This window comes from Arvicanthis niloticus, chromosome 28 (genome assembly GCF_011762505.2).
Source record: "Arvicanthis niloticus isolate mArvNil1 chromosome 28, mArvNil1.pat.X, whole genome shotgun sequence".
Taxonomy (NCBI): Eukaryota; Metazoa; Chordata; class Mammalia; order Rodentia; family Muridae; genus Arvicanthis; species Arvicanthis niloticus.
Window position 1 is genome coordinate 22,179,941 of NC_133436.1, and position 23,547 is coordinate 22,203,487.

At 40.8% G+C, this 23,547-nt stretch overlaps 1 protein-coding gene across 6 annotated transcripts in view; it reads right to left on the bottom strand.

Moving 5' to 3' along the window:
* The window catches only part of Phactr2 (phosphatase and actin regulator 2), a 255,936-nt gene that overhangs the window by 44,090 nt on the left and 188,299 nt on the right, over positions 1-23,547 (bottom strand). For 4 of the 6 annotated variants that reach the window (XM_076926887.1, XM_076926885.1, XM_076926884.1 and 1 more), the window contains exons 3-4: positions 7,605-7,685; positions 2,740-2,898 (exon numbers count right to left, since the gene is read on the bottom strand). In XM_076926887.1, coding sequence (XP_076783002.1) covers positions 2,740-2,898; positions 7,605-7,685 — 240 coding nt within the window. The remainder of the gene's footprint in view (positions 1-2,739; positions 2,899-7,604; positions 7,686-23,547) is intronic. The other 2 variants (XM_076926886.1, XM_076926883.1) reach the window with 1 other exon arrangement.

Here is a 23,547-nt window from a genome sequence, read left to right on the forward strand (position 1 = left end):
TGTTCTTCATTCTGGTTTGGAAGAACATGAAGCTTCACAATAGCAGTCTGAAAAGCAAGCTGTCTACTCCTCTTCCAGGCTTGGCTCTCTCCGCTATGTAAAGATCTGAGGTCAACAGTTACAGTAATCCAGAACTCCATGTGTCCTGTGCCTGGTCTGGGAGGTAATTCTATTCTAATTCCTCTCTTTTAACTCATCTGTCTCCTTCCTACCTCCCCTAGGACTTAGTTTGGAAAGACATTGTGCAGACATACACCTCTGGTCTCCCCGAGAGACCTGCTGGCTCCAGTATACTGGCCTGCTCAGAGCTTTGCATCTCATGATGACTGCTTGTGAGCTACCTCTTCTCTTAGAGGGGAATCTGCTTTTAGACAGAGACCACTCTTCCTTCTCTTTGTGGTCTCTGCGATAGCTTTATACGTGCTGGTTCTCCAGTACTGTTGATGAAACAGCCACGCATTGACCACTGAAGGCCCTGCATACTCATACAATGGAGATGTTGTCAAACAACTTTCAGATATCATGCTGTTGTACTGGAATGGACAGTAGATCAGATTCTGTGTCTTAAATGTCTAAGGACACCTACTGAGAAAGAATAACATTAGACCAAGAGCCTAGAAGACCTTGGGGAAGAAGTGTCCTCTTGCCAGAAAAGGCCCAAGGTCATAATACCAACTGTGGAATGAAGTGCCTTCAGAACCCCAGAAATACACACGGAGCCAGGGTTGGGGGTGGCACCTCATGTGCTTGCTTTAGAATATTTTTTAGACACAGGTATGTAAAATTCTTTAAAGCCATGCGATCTTCATTTGCTAATACAACCAGTTAACAGGGAGAGGGATGCTATTGAGTGCATTGACTTGACTTGGAGAGCGAATCCTGCAAAACTATGGAGTTAGGATAGTAGGAGGGTGACTTTTCATGAGCGTGAACTCACATGAGCGTGAGTCCAGAAGAGAGGCAAACTGAAGCAGACTGTTTAATTTATTTATTGTTTTAAGAATTAACAGGTATAGGACTAAAGAAGTAATTCACACGTTTGTTCTTAAGTAATTTCTATTTAAACTAATCCTCTGTGATCTTACTCATGAGTGCTATTCTTATTTTTGCCTCAGAGAATGGCTGCTATTCTTAATCCTTTCTTGGTTAGTGGCACAGTTCCACACGGGCTCTGTTCACACAAGCAGGAGTTGTAGCAGCCGCATCAATGACACACCGGCTCTCATGGCATCCCTGTCTCCCCCTGTACTGATGCTATCATGGAACTCTCTTGACTAGAAAGAACTAAATGTACTAATCTGAGGAATAAGAAAACAGAACCTCTCCCAGCCATTCCTTGGCCTGTAAGATCTGTCATCTTCTCCTGAGAACACCAAGGAAGGCCTGCTGGATTAACTAATATAAACCTGTCAGTAACTTTTTATTACACTGATAAGGGAACCACTTCCTTTGAAGTCTGGCCAGTCACTGAGTAGCAATGACACCTACAGGGACTAGGGACAAATCACACGTGGATATGAAGTTTAATAGTTTGTTGAGACAGGATAGTTGGAAATGGGGGGCGGGGGGGGGACAAAAGACACCTGTCTCCTCCCGACCAAAATCTCCACTTGCACCACTTGCAATTGATTATCTTTAAAGGCTGTCTGCTTTCTCATTATGTCCCAGAAATATTATCATTAAAAAGTAGAGGTTAATCCCTTATTAGTGTTAATAACCTCAACTAGAGGTATCTATTGGAAGAAGTTAAGGTAAGTCCCTTAAGTGTTCTGCTTTATATCTGAGGGCAGCAAATTAATAAATTTCCAATAACAACGTTTTAAAGGCTAATGACTGTGTATGCAAATGATCACAGGGCTTCAGCCTTCTGGAGAAGATGACCTCACATCAACAGGTTAACTTAATAAAGCCCACCCCTTCGTCTCTGGGAGAATTTGGGTCAGGAGAAGAAATTCACTTAAAGCAGTTTCTAAGAGTTCTTAAAATGTCTACACAATCCAAACGAAGTTGAGAAACGTTGCCATGCAACTTGGAGACAAGCACAGAAAACAGGAAACACACCATTTCCTGAAAATCTTTTCCTATGTGCATGTTAACATTTATTTTGAGGGTTTTGGGCTGAACCTTTCCTTATAGGACATCAGCTCAAGGTTTATGCCAGCATAAAGCTTGGTAGAATATAAGGTGGAGTTGGGATGGATCCACTGTTAGGAGTTCATGGACATCGTACAGGATCTCATCAGACATATATTTTACAGTGTCTGATTCTGAGCCTGCTGTAGAAACCAAGTTTTTAGAGATTCCTTTGCAGGAACAGCGTAGTTGCCTGTGACATATTCAGAAGCTTGGAAGTGCACGGCGAACTGGCAATGACACCTTAGCTCCTTATGGGTCTACTTCTTGCTGTATCTCGTGTATGCTCATATGGACCAGCTACAACCAGAAGAAAACAATATTCTGACTCCTTTCAGGTTTTTGAAGTTCTTGAGAGAAAACTTTAAAGAGGAGACCATTTCCAGACAAATGTAACACCTGAAGAGCCAACCCTTTTGATTCCTACCATTAGTTAGCTCTCCTTACTAACACAAAAGCAGATGGCACATGTATAACTGAATGTGACTGGCCTGTTTCTCTTCCCTAGCCTCCTTCCAATTTGCAAGGCTCCTGGTTGTAGTCACTCTTTGGTTCTCAATGTTGGGCTGTGCTACAGGAGATGATATGGGAGTCTGTTTATTTTACCTGGCTTCTCTTCTGCCTGTTCCTCCCGAGGTGATGTTTTCTCACACACAGAGCCATTCCCTTCTTCAGGTTTCCCTACATTCTCCTCTTGGGTAGCTTCCTCTCCGATGTGTATCATGTGCCCGTTTGAATTTTCAAAGTTAACTGTTACATCTCCATCTAAAATTGGAAAGAAACACCTAGATGTCTAACTTGATGGCTTTCTTTAAAATTCCTTTCCCATTCACTAGGACTGCAGGGATCTGGGTTTATGTTTCTGTCCCTGGGAACCAATTCACCAGGCTTTCCCATCTAATTTCTCTAAAAGGAAAGAGGCATAAAACTCTTGGTCTTGAGGGAAAGCAACAGTGGACAGAGATTCCTATGCCACCTCAAGACGGCCCACATGGCCACTGTAATCACACAGTGTGCCAGGCCAGCAGAGTCTCTCTGTCCTTGTGTTTAGGTTTTGTTGAAGTAAACACTTAGGTGTTTCTTTTGCATCCAGAAACTGAATGGAAGATCTGGAAAATGGAACAAACACTGTAACATGTCAAACCCACAAGGTGAATGCAAATATACAAATAACATGAGATACGATTACACATAAGGACTGGGAGAGCAGAGGTATCCAGGTGCCAGCATCTGTGAGTATGTCAGACAGTGTCCAAACTGTGAGCGTGTCAGACTGTGTCCACACTCTACACAGCAATGTAACTGTGAGCAGTTAGCCAGTGTTCACACTACACAGCAATGTAACTGTGAGCAGTTAGCCAGTGTTCACACTACACAGCAATGTAACTGTGAGCAGCTAGCCAGTGTTCACTCTACACAGCAATGTAACTTTGAGCAGTTAGCCAGTGTTCACACTACACAGCAATGTAACAACTGTGAGCAGTTAGCCAGTGTTCACACTACACAGCAATGTGTTCACACTACACAGCAATGTAACTGTGAGCAGTTAGCCAGTGCTCACGCTACACAGCAATGCAACTGTGAGCAGTTAGCCAGTGTTCACGCGACACAGCAATGTAACTGTGAGCATGTCAGACAATTCCCATACTCTACATAGCAATGTAACATTACCTTTGTTCAAGGAAAAGATTGTTTTTAAAGCTAATTTTATTTTTAAATATTCTTTATTATGGAAACATTAAAAGAATTATAGCTAGAAAACATACATCAAAAACTAATTACAGAAGAATTTTAAAAATCACAGCTTAAAGTACAATTCCTCATGTATTCTAAATCATAAAGACTAATTTTAACTCCTGACCTTTTTTAAGTCCTGAAGGTATTCAAAATTCAAGGGATTTGGAGAGCTCAGTGGTGCTTGGCGATATTATCTCAGTAATTATTTCCACACATAGAAACATAAGAGGCTCTGATACCACCTAAGTTTTAATTTAAACTAATTGAAAAAAAATAACAAAGTTGCTTCTATTCAGTTTTGTTTAATTTTTTTGCAATCATAAAATGAGATCATTTCTCAGATTTTCACTAATTTGATTCATAATGAAATTCACAGTCCTTGTTAAAAAAACTGTGACATTTTCATAAGAAAGATAAATATGGAATTATGCCATGTAAAAATGAAAATGGAATTGTCAGTCATGTGGTTACTAAGAACCTATATCTAATTCTTGTAGAAAACTAAAACAGACAATAACCCTTGCAATTAAATCTTCACAATTTCAATAATTTCTGATTTCAGTTACTAGTATACTAAAGTCATGTTCATAATAATTTAATGCTATTATAAGTGATCATATGTTTATCTGGTTAAATAACTTATTTTTAAAACACTAGAAAAACTATAAAAAATTTAAATATAATCACAATAGTATGCATGAAAAACAGTCAACCATGTGGAAAGGTACTTACTGTAAGTCATGAAATAAAACTAGTACATATAAAAGTAATTGCAGAAAAAAAAGAGCATTTGTAGGAATTATTAAGTTCATGAAACAAGAGAACTGAAGTCATTAAGTGAGTAGTATCTTTATCTTGAAAGCTTTCCTAGAGATCTGTCTTAAGAAAATTCTTCTCAGAATTAAAATAAATTCAGTCCCTGATATAGTATACTATGCACTCGAAATACAAGCCCAGTAAGAGAAGATGGCAGTCAGTGCTGAGCCAGGCTGAGGTTACAGGAACACATGACAAATGCCGGAAGGGTCTATGAGAGCTGAAGAAGGACACTCAGATAACTCACATTCAGCCTCAAGTAAAAGCAGGAGAACATTTACACAGACATGATCATGTGTGGCCAAAATTCAGAAAGTGATTCATCAGACTGGATTCAGAAAGTGATTCACCACAGTAGAAGATATGAAGGATGAGGTCACAGCCAGGGCAGTTGGAGGGACTTAAAAAGTCTATCTGGTCTACCAAGCAAAGCTCATGATTGACAATAACCGTCAGAAGCAGTGTCAAGAAGACAGAAGCCTTGAGCGAATCCTCATTGTTGGAGAGAGGCTGTCACAAAGCAAGCAGCAGGGGCCAGCCTTTCAGACAGGAATTCTCAAAGTAATTGTTTTAGGAAAGAGAAAGATGCTGACTACTAAGAATAAATAGAAAACTACTTTCTCTAGCTCTTGGCTGAAAACTGGGTGATCTCCAAGGGGCATTCTTGGGCACTTTTGACCATTCTAGTGTTCTATAGGAGAACGATGCCAAATTACAAAGTAATATTCAGCAAAGTCCATCATACTTCTGAATTAGAAAAAGCATCTGGCCTGTAAGCTCCATCAAATGTTCCCTTTCCTTTTCATTAAGATTTTAATTTTATTTTTAATTATGCACACGTGTGTATGTGTCTACACATAGGTATGTGCATATGAATACAGGTATCTCAGAGACCAGAAGAGGATGTTGGATCCCATGTAGATGGAGTTACAGCAGTTGTGAGCCTTTAATGTGAGTGCTGGGAAATGAATTCATGTCCTCTGCAAGAGCAGTAAGCACTCTTAATGGATAAGCAATCCCTCCAGCTCCTCTTTTCTTTTCTTTAAAATAGTCTCAAATAAAGGATACCATACAAATGGATGGGTCACCACATAAAGCTGATGACAAAGAGTTCATCTCAAAGGTTGTACTCTCTGCTGCCCACAGAAACTGGTGGGAAACGAACCTATCCATACTCATGCCCCCTATATACCTACCTCCTGCATGCCTACCTCCTGGTAGCCAACCTCCTGCATGCCTACCTCCTGCATGCCTACCTCCTGGTAGCCAACCTCCTGCATGCCTACCTCCTGCATGCCTACCTCCTGGTAGCCAACCTCCTGCATGCTTACCTCCTGCATGCCTACCTCCTGGTAGCCAACCTCCTGCATGCCTACCTCCTGCATGCCTACCTCCTGCATGCCTACCTCCTGGTAGACAACCTCCTGCATGCCTACCTCCTGGTAGACAACCTCCTGCATGCCTACCTCCTGGTAGACAACCTCCTGCATGCCTACCTCCTGGTAGACAACCTCCTGCATGCCTACCTCCTGCATGCCTACCTCCTGCATGCCTACCTCCTGCATGCCTACCTCCTGCATGCCTACCTCCTGCATGCCTACCTCCCGCATGCCTACCTTCTATATGGCTAAGTCCTGCTTGGAAGAGGAAGCATGAGCATTTTTATTTTTAAAGCCTTGAGGCAGGAAACAAATAGCTTCAAGGTAATAGCATATTGAAAAACACAAAAAGCTCATCAACAAAGATGAGGGGAAATATTTGACAAGTCAGAAGTAGAAGGAAAATTTCTAAAATTACAAGGGCTTGCTCAGTCAAAATGGTATTAGTCCATCCAGGCCTCCCTCACTCTGGATGCAGCCATGTATTTCTAAGCAGCATATTGGGATTATGCTGGTATTGGGGAAAACATGAAATTTCAACTCATATACAATATATGACCCCAAATGTTATTTATATTCTTTGTAAGGGACATATATGATATATCTCTCTACAATGGCATATTATTTCTTCCCATAAAATCTCAGCAATAATACATTACCCTAGTAAACTTGGGAGATTGGGGGGGGGGGACAAGCTAAATCATCAGCACCGCAGAAAAATGTCCTTCAGTTTTAAAAGCATTGGGAGCAAAGAAAATAATGTGGAATTGTTTAATTGGAGAAATAACCAGTGTTGGTGTCTTTTGTGAGGGTCAGTCTTAATTTCTACACCACACTTTGTCTTCTCTGATTAACTTCTGTCCTTCAGAGCACAGAGATAATAGAGAGGGAAGGAAAGAGTCAAAAACCAAACCAAACCAACCAACCAAACAAACAAAAAAACCCAACCACCACTGGGAGAGAAATATCAGAATTATCAGTGATAAGGTGAGAGGCAACAAGACTCAGAGAAATGCAAGAAGAACATATTACCTTGAAAGAAAGCATAAAGTAGATTAGTTTGTCCATTCATACTTTATCAATTTGTGAATATTACATAGTGTGCATATTAGACAATGTAAAGAATATGCAGCACTGCTGTTATTCCTTTTCTTGGCAGTGTTGAGAGACAAGGAAGGCATGAACAATCTGCAACTGAACTCACTCAAATAATTGAGTTTAACTTGGATAGAAGCATAAAGCTTGAAGTTGAGGCGGGAAGGAGCCATGAAGCATCTTGACCTGTATCTCTGGCTCCCAAAGCAGTAGCCTGAAGAGCATCCATGTAGCAAGGCTGACTGGAAACGTCACTGGGCTCCTTTTCTATAACACCTTGGCTTCTTGGCCACCCACAGAGACATGCCAGGTGGAAGCAAGATTCCTGTTGGGCACTACAAGCCACTTTATCACAACAACCACAGCCACTTTAAATCCCAACAGGAAAGGAAAGCATAGTAATGAAGAGTCCAATTAGTTTAAATGTAACACAAATTTCCTCACCTTGATCAGGCAATTCCTTAAGCAGGCCCCTTCTTATCAGCTCCTCTCTACTTTGTCTGGTGGATATCTTCCTCTCTAATACTTTTAAAAAGAATAAGCACAAGGTAAGAATCAAGTCATTGCTTCCGACAGTCAACAATATTCAAAGGACTTGAGCCCATTCATTCTGTCCACACGAAGACTCAAACCCACGTTTGTTTATTTGTTTGTTTTGGTTGTTTGATGCTCATCAAAACAACTCATCTAGAGTCCAGTTACCACAGTAAGGGCACAAACAGACCATGATCTAGGGCTCAACCCTGAACCTGGCCAAGATGATCATGTTTGACAAGGAATCCAGACATATTGTTGCATACCAGGTATGGAGCACAGAGGGCACTTGGCATCTTTCCTTTGATAATGATGCTCTCTAAAACACCTGCAGACAGAAGCATCTGTAGTGAGATATGCAAGTGTGCACCTACAGATAGTCATATGAAGTGAGTGAATCTCCGCATTCTTTGCATATATGATTCCTGGATTTTCTACATATACACATAATACACACATATAATATATATTATATATTATACATAATTATATTATAATATAATATATACATTATAATATAATATATACATTATATACACATCATATATGTGTGTATCTATCTATATATATACACACGTTATATACATATATTATATATATAACGTGTGTGTGTGATAGGAAAGTAGGAGACTGTCCAAGAGAAAAATGGAGATTAATGGGACTAGTGGGGAAGGGGGTGGTAAGCAGAATACACTTCAAGTACAAGGTATACTCATATGACAATGTTTTTATATAACACACTACCATGTACAATGAATATACATAACAAAAAAAGAGAAAAATAATGATATAAATGTTTGAGAATCCAGATAACTATGTGGACTTTCAGAAGACTTAAAGTTCTTTTCAAATGCCTTTAAAATTACATCAATCAATCAATCAATCAATCAATCATCTGTGAGTGCATGTACACACCCACGCATATGCCATGATGTTCATGCAGAGGTCAGGGAACTACCTTTGGAAGTCAGTTCTCTCCTCCTGCCAAATGGCTCCCAGGGATTTAACTCAGATCATCAAGTGTGGTGACTTTACCTGCTGAGCAATCTCACCATACTTAAATTAGTTCTTTTTTTAACATTTAAATTTAATTTTTATTGTATTTATTTTATGTGCATAGATGTTTTGTTTGCATATATGTCTGTGCATTATATGCACGATGGTGTCAGGAAGAGGAAGAGAAGGAGGAAAAAGAAGTGTCAGATCTCCTGGGATTGGAGGTTATAGATAGTTGTAAGTTATCAACTGTGTGGGGTAGAGGGAATTGAACCTGGGTCCTCTGAAACTGCTGAGACATATCTCCAGTACCCTGAAATTGATTCCTAATGCCAAAAATTTCAAACAACAAACACAAAGCAAAACAAAAGTCCCAAATCAGAAACAACCCACATAGTTCCTGTAAACATTCCATCTGAATCCTGGTGAAAAGAGATAATTTTTAGTGTTCGTTGGCTTTTATTTTTTCTTTTTCACACCATCAACTCAAAAGTTCAATACAATAGATGTCCGTAACTAGAGGTTCTGGTATGTCCCTTAACAAACCTTCGGAGAATGCAGAAGGGAAGTGGGGATAGGCAGCTTTTTGAGGCAAGTCCAGGGAAGAGAATCAATCTCTACATGGATTCTTCCCTCTTCTGGAAGCAATCTCTATTCCCAATATAGTTTAGGGTGGGGCTTAGATGCTGAATGCAGGACTTGAGTGGCGCTGAGCCTGCATATCTGAATCTTAACACGCCACTAGCTTCACTTCCCACTGGAGGGTCCGGTAGATGGAGGGGCTGAATAGTGAACAATGGTTAAGTGCATGGAAGTCTCCTCTTAGTGTTTACTGAAGTAAAAAGTGGAGACTTTTCAATGTCTGTAACAATGCACAAAAATGTCATAATCTTCAGGAGTCCTGGGTGTCAGTCCCAGGATGCTGGGAACTAGTCACTTGATATTGGGCAGCCTACATCTAATCTATGATCTATAAAATGAGGGGCAAGACTCAGCGGTCACTAACTTAACAAGCTCAAATTCTGTGGGATTCTGTGTCTTCAATGAAGGTTATTCCAAAATCTCTGATTTGTACATCTTTAAAAACTTTTATTCTTCTCTAAAACTTTTCTTTCTTCATGTAGAGACTAGAACATAGCTTGTCCACACCTAAGCTGCTCTACTGTGGATCCCAGTTCACTCTTTTAGTCTGAGTTTTGAGATTTTGTTGGTTTAATTCTAACTTAAGTCTTGGCTTAAACAAATCTTTTTCTATCTTCCTTGTATACGAAAAATTCTTCCCGTTTCTTCATGTGTGAATTCCGTGAAGCTCCGTGCCGGCTCCTACCAGCAGTCAAAATCAGCAGTTCTGTTCTTTTTTTCTTTACCTCATAAACAGGTGCTGATAGGAAAATACCATTAGCTGTTTGCTTGGTCTTTGGCTGAGAGCATTTTAAACACATAATGTAGATAACTGTGTGAGGGCCAATGTGGACAAACTGCAGGCTGCTGGGTATGGAAGGTATGTTGTTGGGCATAAAATTCCAACCCCTGTTCTCCCTGAAGTACAAGAATCTTATTCTTCACCTTTTAAAATATTTGCCTTGTGTTTATACAGTGTCTGTGTGTTTGTGGAGCAGATTCACTGGGTGTTTTTCATGGGCTCCGAGGGGTTTTGCACTGGAACAGACTTGAGGGGTCATTTTGGTTCACCATGCCGCACAGGGCAGGAGCATCATGGGAATGTTCTTGAAGCTTGCTCACCTGCTTTCCTACCTTCAGAGGCAAAAATCCTTACATGAGGCTACTTCAGCTATCCCTGAGCCTTATTTCTAGGGAGAAATTTTCCAGGTATCCCCCACATTTCACTCCCTCTGACTTCTGTATGTCAATCAATCAAACTCAAGCTCTTGCTGTCTCTCCCTTATAGGAAGCCACGTGTGAAGAGAAAGCAGCGGGAGTCTGCTCCACAGTTCTCACTAGAGGCAAGTGTGACTACTGAAGCCACATGGGCCTTGTCCCCAGTTGTCTTTGTAATTGAAGATCACACTAATCTGTATAAGAAATTAAATTAAAGAAATAAATGTGTGTGTAGGGTTTGTAACGTCCCACAGCTATACCGTAACCACAATATTGCCAGGAGACAAGGGGCACAAGTCATTGGATACAATTCCTGAGTTTGTCCATGTTTTATCAGTTAAGTAAACAAATGGACCATGCAAGCTTTATTTCATCCCGATTGCAAAAGCACAAGTTATTCATATGCAAAGATCAAATTTTCTGTGTCACTTTCTGCACTGGGTGAATAAATATTTTGGTATTTCAATCCTGATTACAACCGCACACACTCAAATTCTCTTTAGAAAGTGAAAGAAGCTTTCTTAGATGGTTTCTCTGACATCGCACATATAATCTTATTTTTAAGTATTTTAAAAGGATCAAGACTTCAAAACATCCAATGGTTGCTCATCTCCCTCTGGATGAGACCTCAGTTCCCTGGCATGGGTCCCGACAGTGACCCTGAGGATGCGCTTTCCCTCACCCAGCTGTCTCTCTGATATAGACCACCACACCTGATGCTTCTCCCAGAGACTGCTCCACAAAGTGGCCTGTCTTCATCAAGATACCATACTCTAGCGTGGCATATTTCACAATGGCCTTCAGGTTCTGATCAAAGGTTAGCTCACCAAAAGTCCCTTTAAGGCAGCCTTGGTAAATAACTTGTCCCCCTTCTCATTCCTTTTCTCAGTCATCTCCTTAAAACCAAACTTGTGTTCAATGTTACACCTCCAACAGTGACACGCTGGTTACTGTTACTCAAAAATACATGTATATTTTGTTGAAATGTAAATTAAAAAGAAAAACAGCCTTGTCCTGGTTCTTGTTTTCTGGCCCTTCTTATTTTCCAGTCCAGGAGAAAGCAAGAGAAGTTCATGGTACAGCCTCAAGGAACAAGGGTGTTCTGTCTACTCTCGTCTTTACACTTTGGCTGAGCCAGGCTAAAGGAAACAGTTTCCACTTTAGTCCTATGGATCATGTGAAAAAGCCTCTGTATGAAGCAAAGAAGGGAGCCCACAGTGTGTGGACAGACCAGCAGCTAGCAGGGTGTAGCACAGGACTGGCTAGGCTCCTTGTAAATTATAAATGATTTATGATGTCCTTCTGGGCATGGCGTGACAGCTATGGAGCCTGCATTCAAGAGTGGCCAGGGCATATACCACCAGTTCCTCTTGGTAGATACTTGGCCAGGATTTCCTATTACTCTGGAAGTATCTGGGAGAGTAAACTGTGTAGTCAGCCAATCACTTGTGTTTTTTACTTGGCGAGGAAAGAGAGTCCTAATTCTCAATCCCAATACTGTTTAATGACTGAACAAAATAGAAGAGTAAACAGGAGTCTCAAATAAGTGTGCCCTGTTATCTTCTTGGTTCTGAGTCATGAATGGGGTTGCTGTAAAACTGCGACAGAAATACAGAAACCCACTTGTCCTGTATTTGATGTGTTCTATGAGAGCTCGCTCGGCTTGGCTCCTCTTCAGGAGCACTGAAGGAAAATAGGATGGTGGAAAACAGCCTCCTTTCTGAAAGACCCTTCACAAGGATGAAGCTAGCCCAGCTAAAGAAATAACCACACATGCTGGCCAACACATAACACAGTTGTGAAAAACCTTCCAAAACATCTTAAGAATGTAAAGTAGAGTAACAAAGCCAACATCACCTCCTAAAAACACACACGGGTCTGGTCTGGCCCTTTTCTTGTTTGTCCAGTTATGCCAGTCCTGTACGCAAAACTCTTCAGACCTCAGAAGGGGCTGATCTTGGAACAGCAGCTATGCTCTATCATTAGCCACACTAAGTGGCCATTCTCCTTCCTTCTTTCCATCCATCCCTCCCTTCCTTCCTCCCCTCTGTCTCCCCAATTTCCCATTTTTGAAGCACCTCCTTCTTCTCTTCACCTCCATTTCTATAGTTTACTGTTTCTTTCTACAACTAGGTGGCTTCTCTGATTGCTCCGTGGTGAAATCATCCCTAGAGTTTTATGCCAATTTCAAACAACACCATGTGCAAGGCCTACTCTCTACTTCATATACTTTCAAGAAACCGTTAGATGCTTTTCAACTATGGGATGAGGTGATATTTGCTACCTTTAGGTTCCTTCAGAGGCGATGACTTATGCCATGTAAAGAGCATAGGCTAATACCTATAGTCTAGAGAGTTTCCAAGATATTGATGCTCTAGAAGGAGCCATATGTACCTTGTTTGCTGCTAAACTTATATGTGTGTGTGTGTGTGTGTTTATGTGTGTGTGCATGCTATGCATATCCACACAACTCTAGTGGACACCCTGACATTTTATCCCTATAATGCCCTAACTGTCTTACTGCACACTGAGGAATCTAAATATCTTTTATTTGGGCCAGGGAGAAAAGGTGTGGTGAGAGGGGCAAGGAGTGTCTAGAATATATATGTATGTATGTATGTACACACATATATGTGTATGCACACATATATACACATATAAATATATATATACCTACATATATATCATCATACACACATTTATATACATATATATACACACATACATACATACATACATATACACATATACGTACATATTATGTTTTCCCCCACTTGGGCAAACCTATCGTTTGTGAGCCTAACATCCTCGGGTTCAAGGCTCTATGGTACTCTGGTGATTGCTCAGAGAGGAACACATGCTCAGACTGTACTAGTAAGATTGAAGCCCAAGAAAATTGTTGGAAAAATAAGGAATTCAATTTTATCTTTCTCCTGGAGCTGGAACAACTAGCTTGCTATGATGGTAGAGTTTATGGTGGTGGCTTTGCCTCCACAAGAAAAGAGCTCAAGTTTAAAACCAAACCAAACCAAACCAAACCAAACTAACAAAAACAGAGGAGCACAGAATCAAATTGGGGAAAAAGATGTTCAATCACAGCTTTGAATTACCTGGACCCCACTGGGCCTGCAGGTGGTACTACCCTGGGACTTTCCAGTCACATGAATCAATGGATTCCCTGTTTCCTGTAGCTCTTATGACCTATACACAGTAAAGAGTTTTGCCCAACCAAGACATTTTTGGTTTGAATATCTCTGAATTTCCTTTCAGCAGAGACCAAAGGATCTCTGTGTGTGAAGAGTAGAGAAACAGAAGAAGTAAGTAGGTCTCCTTCTGCTGCCTTAGTTTGCAACTCAGAAGGGCCTTAAGAAAGAGGAAGATGGAGAGATCTGGGTCCCTTCCTTCTCTTGGGAAATTAGTGTCCCAACTTCCCCCAAAAAACCTAATTGCAACCATCTACTTCATTTGTCACTTCAGGAGCATTTTTAACCTCCACTCAGTATCTGAGAAGGATAGGCTGAGTACCTGCTTTTAATCCCTTCATACAAACAAGGAATTTGAGACTTGGAGAGGCTAAGAATGTGTTCCAGGCACACTGCTAGAATCACCTAACAAAAAGTTCATCATTCTGCTGTGATGTTTACAGCAAACACCGGTTCCCCAAGGCTAAGCACTGCTGCTGCCTCCTCTTCCTCCTCCTCTTCCTCCTCCTCTTTCTCCTCCTCCTCCTCCTCCTCTTTCTTCTCTTCCTCCTCTTCCTCCTCCTCTCCCTCCTCTTCTTCCTCTTCCTCCTCTTCTTCCTCTTCTTCTTCTGGAAATCAGACAGACTAGCTCTTTAAACATTAGCTTTAAGTGGATAATTTTTAGGCAATCCTACAGTACCACAATTCAAATTACAAAATGCTAAGAAAAAGATGCTCTCTTGGCTGGTGAGATGGCCCAGTCAGTAATTGTACGTGTGCACCGTATTTGGTTGCTTCATCTCACAGACCCACATGGTGGAGGGAGGGAACTGACTAGGTGTCCTCTGACCTCCACATGCATCTCATGGCATGAATGCCCCTTCCCTCCCTAAATAAATAAATGTATTAAACTTTTACTTAAAAATATTTACTCTCGCCGGGCAGTGGTGGTACATGCCTTTAATCCCAGCACTTGGGAGGCAGAGGCAGGCAGATTTCTGAGTTCGAGGCCAGCCTGGTCTACAGAGTGAGTTCCAGGATAGCCAGGGCTACACAGAGAAACCCTGTCTCGAAAAACCAAAAAAAAAAAAAAAAAAAAGAAAGAAAGAAAGAAAATGTTTACTCTCTTTCTGACCCCTGCCTGTTCCAAACGAACCCCATTATAGTTCTGCAAACGACTACAATTACAAGTAAATACAATTCTTTCTTTTGAAAATGTGTGTGTGTGTGTGTGTGTACGTGTGCATGTGTATGTTCATGGATATGTTTGTGGAGGCCAGAAGGTAACCTCAGCTGTCATCCTCAGTAACACTATCTAATGTCTTTGAGACAGCCTCTCATTGGCCTGGAGTTCACCATCAGGCTAGGCTGGCTAGTGAGATGTCATCTCTGCTTCCCCAGATCTTGATATTTCTTTGAGGATTCTAGAGCAACTTAGGTCCTCGAGGCACACCTCAACTCAAAGGATGAGTTAAATCTCAGTACTGAAAGGGAGTTTCAGAGTGAGAAGAAGCAAACTGTGAAGAAACTCCTCCACGGCAAAAATTACCACCAACACAGAGAGTCATTTGAGAGTCCCAGATTAGGATTATATCTAGAAAGAGGCCGAAAAAATGGTTTATGTCATATCTATGGAATGATGAGGCATCAGAATTGGATTGAAGATTTGATCCTTAACTCCAAACATTAGAATTTTTACTATCAAAAGTCTAGCTATTGTTCTAAGGATGAGAAAGAAAAAAATTCTTCCAACAATATTATAACCCTCATAATCCTAGAAACCAAAACTCACTGCTATTAGTAAGATGTTTGGGAGCCCATATGGTAGATCAAGTCAACACCCATGTGTTTTATTCTCAAGACACAGAAGCCCAGAACTCAAACAATGAGTAGGTCCTCTGTCCAAGTGGGCCCGGAAGTGTTAGCAATCTCAGGAAGGTAATTAGTGGCCAAGGGTCATGTGTTACGTGAAGCACTTGCTGCTGTCCTTCCCTTTCCTACCCTGACTCCAAGCCTGAGGGAAACATCAAAGCCAGAACGGGTGCTTTGGGATTCATTCAGTTTAATGGAAAGCTTGCCTGTGTGTGGCTTCTTGTTCCTTCACAACAAATGAGAGGGAACTAGGGTTTGACACGAAGATGATGATACCCCTAGAATAACTGTATTTTGACCTCCATTGAGGAAGTACTGGCTAGAGCAGCGATTCTCAACCTGTTGGTCTTGACCCCTCTGGGGGATCAAATGACCACTTTACAGGGGTTTCATATCAGATACCTTTGCATTATCAGATAGTCACATTAGGATCCATAACAGTAGCAAAATTACAGTTATAAAGTAGCAATCAAAATAATTTTATGTTTGGGGTTCACCATAACACAACAGACTGTAGTAAAGGGTGGAGGCACTTGGAAGGTTGAGAACCACTCTAGATGGAAATGCTGTCTAAAGAAATGACTGGAAAGTAAGTCTGAGCCCTTCTGGGCTACATGCCTTCTCAAACTGGTTGACAGCGCCACCCACTAGTGGAAAGTATAGCCCAGAACTCCAGCTGCTGCTGCCAGGATCAGGGCTGGGACAGTTTCAGAGATTCTTGAGCTGTCATCAACTCGTGCTGTCTTATTTTCTTTGGGACCAGGCTGTCCACAGTAAGGAAGATTAGATATGACAGGGATTTCAGACACAGTAGGCTGTAGACTGAGACACATTTAGTAAGCATCTAATCTATGCTGCAGAGTGTGAGGTTTTAATATATTAGGCTATTTCTTTTTACATAGGAAGCTATGTACGTTCTTGAGCCTGTTTTGTTTAGTTAGGAGCAAGACACACTAAGATATAACTCAAGCAGTCCAGAGAGTACCCAGTCTATGCTAGAAGACTGGGGCAGGGATTTCTTAATCCATGTTTACCCCTTTCCTATACATATCTGAAAAGACAAGGCTCCAAGATGAGAAAAATGTTTCCTTGAGTGTATCATACAGTTCTCTCTACACAAAACAGTGACAAGCTTTGTGGAGAACAGGATTCCTTTGACAATAGCTCCCCAGACCTAGCCAAGGTTGGGAAATGAACTGCATCCAGTCCTGTCTGCCCCTGAAGGGACACGACAAAGGGTCCTTCCAAAGAAAGGTTTTATTATTGAAAGTAAATATATAAGTAGGGTTTCACTTGGCTAATACCATAATAATTAAGTTTTGAGAGCATCCTGTAACACTGACATCATGGTTTTCCTCAACAACTTTCTTTCCCATTGCTTCAAATTCTCCTATTAAAGTGACATCAAGATCGCCTTATTCCTCTTGAGGGGCTGTAATGCAGGGCACATACACCAGAAAAATGTATTTCTCTTATTACATGACATAGGATGATGCCATCTTACATATGTACAACAGACTGGGGCAGGGATATGCATAATATGTATTATGTACACATATATGCATATGTATATATGTGTGTGTGTGTATCCAATTCTTAGGACAAGAATGTTCTGTGAAGAAGCATTCTTTATGTAGAAATCTGTTATGTATAGTATAGACTTCTACAGAATATTTACAAAGAATTCTAGGATAGATATTTTCTGTATGTAACATTTTACAGTTTTTATGTTTAACAGATTTCTGCATGCCAAAACACTTCTGTGCAAGACAGACTCCAAGCCTCTTAAAAACAAGTCTGTTTCTACATCTTAAAGGTATTGTACAGCACAGGAGTGAGGAATGAAGAGTCAAGTTGGATGACAACATTCAAATACACATTTTGTTTTTATAACAAGTCCTAAAATTGAGATCAACTTCCTTAAATTTTCTGTGCCTCATTATTTGTTCATTGATAAAAGTAGGATTATAAAACATCTCGTGGAACCATAGGGAAGATTACACATATTTAAAACAGCCTGGCTGGGCTGATGAGACGGTTTTGTGGGTAAGGGCAGGTGCCTTGTCATTAAGTCTGACAACCCGAGTTCAATCATTGGGACCCGCATCGCAGCAGAAGAGAACCAACTCAGGAAGGTGGTCCTCTGACCTCCACATGCATGATACTGCCTTAGTATGCAACAGACAAACAAGAAAGAGATAAGACGGAATTAGATACAGTAAAAATGAGGACTAGCTATCTTTATTGATACTGACGTCTCTCTCCTACAGTAAGACAATTCCTCAAAAGGGTCTCAAACGAATACCTCAAAAAACAGAACACAAAACTACACTTGTAGCAAAGTGTCTCATGGAAACACTTTCACACCTTATGAGGGGCTATTGGTGTAAGCTTCTGAGAACTGAGCTGAGTTGGAAAACTCAGAGGAAAGAACCATATTCAAAGTGTCAGCTGCGCATCAGCACCTGACTTAGAAGGTGCTTACTTCAGTTGGTATCACTTGGGTTTCAAACCTGATTCATCTGAAGCTGGAAAGCTGTTCAGCAGGTACATGTTTCCATTTCATGAAAAATGTCCTGAGATCCGCTGCTCAACCATGTAAATGCTCTTAACCCCAGAGACCTGGACATAAAGGGCTGGCAATGTAAACTTCTGTTATCATTTTAAAAATTAAACTTTAAAACATTTTTGGACTCTATATAAATGCTGACATGAAAAAATTTAAAGTTATTTTAAAAAACACACACCGATGCACAGTAAATGTTTGCATCATTTTCTTGTCCCCGATCCTTTGTTCCAATTGTATTTTGTACTCCCTTATATTGCTTATATAGCCTTTTGATGCTCCTTCCCATAACGGGCACTACTGAGGCTTTATACTGTGGAGCAGCAGCAGCAGCAACAACAACAACTCGTATGAGAACCAGTTTTAAAACTTAAGACTTGGGAAGCAGTTGAAGAAAATTTGGGATAGGAAGTGTTTGAAGCTCAGATGAGTAACAGTCTTTCTCGTACCACAAAAGAAATGAGAAATAAGGTGACAACAACTCCAAATGGTAAACAAATCAGGAAAATGTGTAAGCCAAAACCCAGTCACTCTCCAGGACTCAGTCCTCGTGATAAGGACCAGATCCGTATCACAGGATGAAACGAAACAAAACCACAATGGGAAATAATACACAGAGGAAATCAAATAATGAATGGACTTCCCTGACCCAGACCTGGCCGGGAGGAACTCTGTGGCACTTCTCAAAGTACTTACAGAGGCACCACTCCAAAGCACAATAAAACTGGGAAATTATCTACTGAAGAAAGGGACACAGACAGCCAGACAATCAGAAAACAGCTGAAACTCCAACAGCAGCCTACTTTTAATGAAGACGTTGATAGGAACATTACCTCGATCCCTCCCTATCCCATTAGAAACAAGTGCAGTGCAAGAAAAACCAGACAGTTAACAGTGATAAATTTCAGTCTAGTCAATATTTTTTAACATGTCATTTATAACCAGAATTTAGAAAAAAAAAAAAAAAACTCTAGTAACAGTTGCTTCTTTGTGGCTGTCTTCCTAGAATGCTCAGGAGAGGTTTTGCTTCTCTGAATTTGCCTGCTCTAACAGAAAGTAAGGCTCCACCCCAAGCAGAACAGGCTGAGTCTTTGAGATATTGGTCAGCTTTCTGCAGCCACAAGAGTAGATTCAAACCTAAGTTTGGATTAAACAAATAACATCCCATTCTCCAGAACACACAGGAAACAAGGGAGGCTCCTTCACTGCTTTTAGAAACAGAGGTCATAGTTTATACTGATCTGTAGGAGGTAAACTCTGATGGCTTGGCCAGCCCATTGTGCAGCTGGCTATTTTAAACCTGTGATGGATGGTTCCTGTATTCATGAAGCCACTGGTTTCAATGACGATAAAAACCCAACAACCTAGCTCATAGATTACTCTTCCTCATAAGTGGGCTTTCCCACTGGAAGAGGTCTACCATAGATAACGCACAGCCCTTAAATGGAAGGTGGGGCTCTACTGATTCTTCACATTTGCTTATGCATAGAAAAGTTGAATCAAGAAAAAAAGCAGACTAATAAATCCTTATTCTCCCTTATATGGTATAATCCATTACTTTTCTTGTGATTGTGACAAGATATCCTGACTGACAAAGGCAATGTAAAGAAGGAACTGGCGAGTACAAGGGTGCAGTCCATCATAGCAGGCAAGGCAGAGCAACAGAATCATGAGGCAGTTATTCGTGTTGAACCTCTAGTCAGGAAGCAAAGAGCAATGGATGCTGTGCTCAGCCCGTTGTCTGCTTGGTACCCAGTCCAGAACTCCATCCCATGGAATGGTGCCCTGAACGTTAGGGTAGGTCTTACCACCTCATGTAATCCAGTGTAGAAAGCCTCTCATAGTTGTGGCCAGAGGCTTGGTTTCATGATGATTCTACATCCCAATGAGTTAACAACCAAGATTAAGTATCATATACTTCAGACCTATTATAAAAGAATCTATTTTAGCGCAATCACCTATTTCAGGAAAACAATAGAAAGGTTTTTCAAAAAAGTATGTGTAATACAATTATCACATGGTATCTCTTTGATCCACAGTCTTTCCTACACTCAGTTGGTCTAATTAAGTCAATTTTAATGTACACAAGTACACAATGATTGAACTAAGACAACCCCTCACACCTTGCCTCCTGCTTGCCAGTCTCTTCGATGACTGTACCATGTATATGCTTAAATACTTCAAATATTAATGAAAGAACAACTCCCCTACCCAACCCATTAAAGCTGGTGAAATACTCACTTCATTTTCTATGACCTTTCAAGTCTTTCTTGTGCAAGACTGTGATATGACCTAAAGAAGGCTTGAAAGTGAGTATAATTCTTGTCCCCTAAACTTTCCAAACCCCAAATGCCCACTTGCAAATACTCCACGTGTGGAATGGGATCTGGCCTTTCATTTATTCACTCCGCAAACATTTACAGAATGTCTAATAAAAGACAAGAATGATTCTACTTGCCTCAGTATTTTCACTGGAAAACCTGAAAATCCCTACCCTTAGCCAGGCATGCTGTGCATGTCCCCAAACCCCACACTTGTCAAGTAGGCAAGAAGATGTTTAAAAACTGGCTCAAGTTATATACACAGTGAGACACTGACTTGAGGAAAAACTGAAAGGGAAATCTCTGCTTGAAGGAAGTTTTTGCTTTAAAGAGTAAGGAAGAGGAGGAAGAAGAGGAGGAGGAGGACCACCACCAAGAGTGCTCTGGAGATAACTTCACAGCCTACACGATGCCGTGGATAAAATGAGTCTGACAACAAACAAATGTTACCAGATGTAGGCAAATTGGACTGCACCCCTTATAAGTGCTGGTGAGACTAATAAATGGTGCTATGTTGGAAAACAGTCTTCAAAATGTTAAACAGCAAATTGTCACCAGATCCTGCTATTCCATTCAGAGGTAAGCAACCAAGAGAAGTGAAAACATTCATCTCTACAAAGAACCACATACAAACGCTCATCCAAGCACCATCCATAATAACCCAAGGCAGAAACAACTCGTTTATCACTCAACGGATAAAATGTGCTATATCTATACAGCGGAGAACCTTTCAACAGTGGACGGAGATCTGGTACCAGTTATTAGAAGGATGGTCTTGAAAGCATCACTCTAAGTGGGCAATGTCAGTCATAGACAGATAGCACATATTTATAGTTGGGTATTTACATGAAATGTCAAGAACAGGCAAAGAGCAGAGCTGGAGAGGTGGGACGGAGTGAGGAGTGTTAGTGGGAGTGGGATTCCTTTCCAAGCTGATGGAATGTTAAGAATGACTGTGGTGCTCATTACACCGCTTTTGAAAATTATGAAAACATTGCTGCAAATGGGATCTGAGTCTAATAATTCATGGTATGTGAATCACATCTCATCAAGGCTGTTGAAAAAAACAAAACAAAACAAAACAGGTACTGGGGAGAAAGAGAAATGATTGAGACAGATCCCAGTGAGAAGGCAGCATTCAATACTGAATTGATTGAAGGGAGAGAGGTGGCCAGTTAAAAGGGAAGAGATCCAGAGAGCCCTGTTTTGCCTCCCATTTGAAGACACCAGAGTGTGAACCAGTATCCATGTCACACAAAGGAGAACAGTCACGTGACCCTATTTACTATTTTTTTCCCCTGGAACTCACACAGTGAGACCAAGCTGGACTCGAACTCAGAAACTCAGAAATCTGACCACGTCTGCCTCTTGAGGGCTGGCATTGAAGGCATGTCCCACCACACACTTTCTGCCTATTTACTATTTTTTTTAAAAGTCATTAGGTAGACATACATCCTTTGGGCTCTGTTTCACGGGTGAATCTGGTCAAACACTGGGAGAAGGTATAGCATGAGTGTCATAAGATTCCTTCCAAGAGGAGACGCTTGCCAGCGCATTGTATGCAGCCAGTGTCACTTCAATACCAGAGATCTGTGTGTAAAAGAAAACGAAGCTATATAACCAATATTACCAAGAGTTAAAAAGTTAGTCAATAAAAATCTGGCAAAATGAGAGAGAGAGAGAGAGAGAGAGAGAGAGAGAGAGAGAGAGAGAGACAGAGAAGAAGAAGAAGAAGAAGAAGAAGAAGAAGAAGAAGAAGAAGAAGAAGAAGAAGAAGAAGAAGAAGAAGAGAAGCAGCAAGCATACTCCAGTGGAGTCCTACTCCAGGAATGCAAAAAACTGGTTCAATATTTAAAAATATATCAACATAACCAAATACAACAATATTCTAAGGAAGAAGGGCCAAGTGATATCACATTCATAAATACAGGAAGGAGCCCTCAAGAAATCCAATACTGGGGTTGCTCTTCCAGAAGACTTGGGTTTGATTCCTAGCACCCACACACCCACACTGTGGCTCACAATTATCTGTAGATCCAGTCCCAGGGGATCCAGTGCTCTTCTCCGTTGGTACAAAGCACACATACGCATGATACACAGACTTATATGTAAACAAAATACCATGCACATAAAATTAGATTAAAAAAAAACCCCAACGTCTCTTTGTATGTAACAAGTAGCTCAGCAAACCAGAAATGAGGAAGAACTCCTGCAAAAGTCCACTTACAATAAGCCTTCAGCAATCACACTTAATGGGCATTTTCCCCTTAAGGCTGGGAACCAGGAGAGGATTCCCTTTCCCACCATTCATTTCCTATCAGAGCAGAAATGCCAGCTAATAGGGAGAAAAGGTAAGAAACACACAGAGACAAGGTAAAGGAAATGAAACCATTTCTGTGCATAGATGGCTGACTCACACAGTGCTCCCCAAATGCGAATAGGACACAATCATGCATCTACAGATGACAATGAACAATAGAAATCAACATTTAGAAACATTTAAAGATACGTATCATTTTCGATAGGTTAAAAAAAGAAAACACACAATTATAAACTTAACATGGTCTTCTTAAACCTTCGAAATGTTGATGGGAGAGAAATAAAGACTTGATTAAATGGAAAGGCATATCAGTTCACAGAGTAGATGATTCAACACAGAGAAGATATTAATCAAACACATCTAAAAATTGGTACAGATTGAATGTAATTCCAAAAACAAAACAAAATTCCACCAAGGATACTTTTAGACTATAAGTAAGCTGATTCTGAAATGTAGATGAGAAGGCAAAGAAAGTAGACGAGTTAAAATAATTGCACAATGAGGAGCGAAGCTGGAGAAAGCACACTAATTTTCAGACGCCAGAGCTACAGTAACAAAGACAGCCTGGTACTTGTGAAGGAGCAGACACATAGATTAGGAGAACAAAACAGCGAGTCCAGAAATAGATCCACATATGTGGCCAATTAACTTTGCAAAGGTGCAAAAGCAAGTCAGTGTGGAGATGAGTCTTCGAAGCAAGGAGAGCTGTGAGTCCCTCCATGGCATCCCAGAGAGAAGGAGAGAAAGGAGCGCCGCC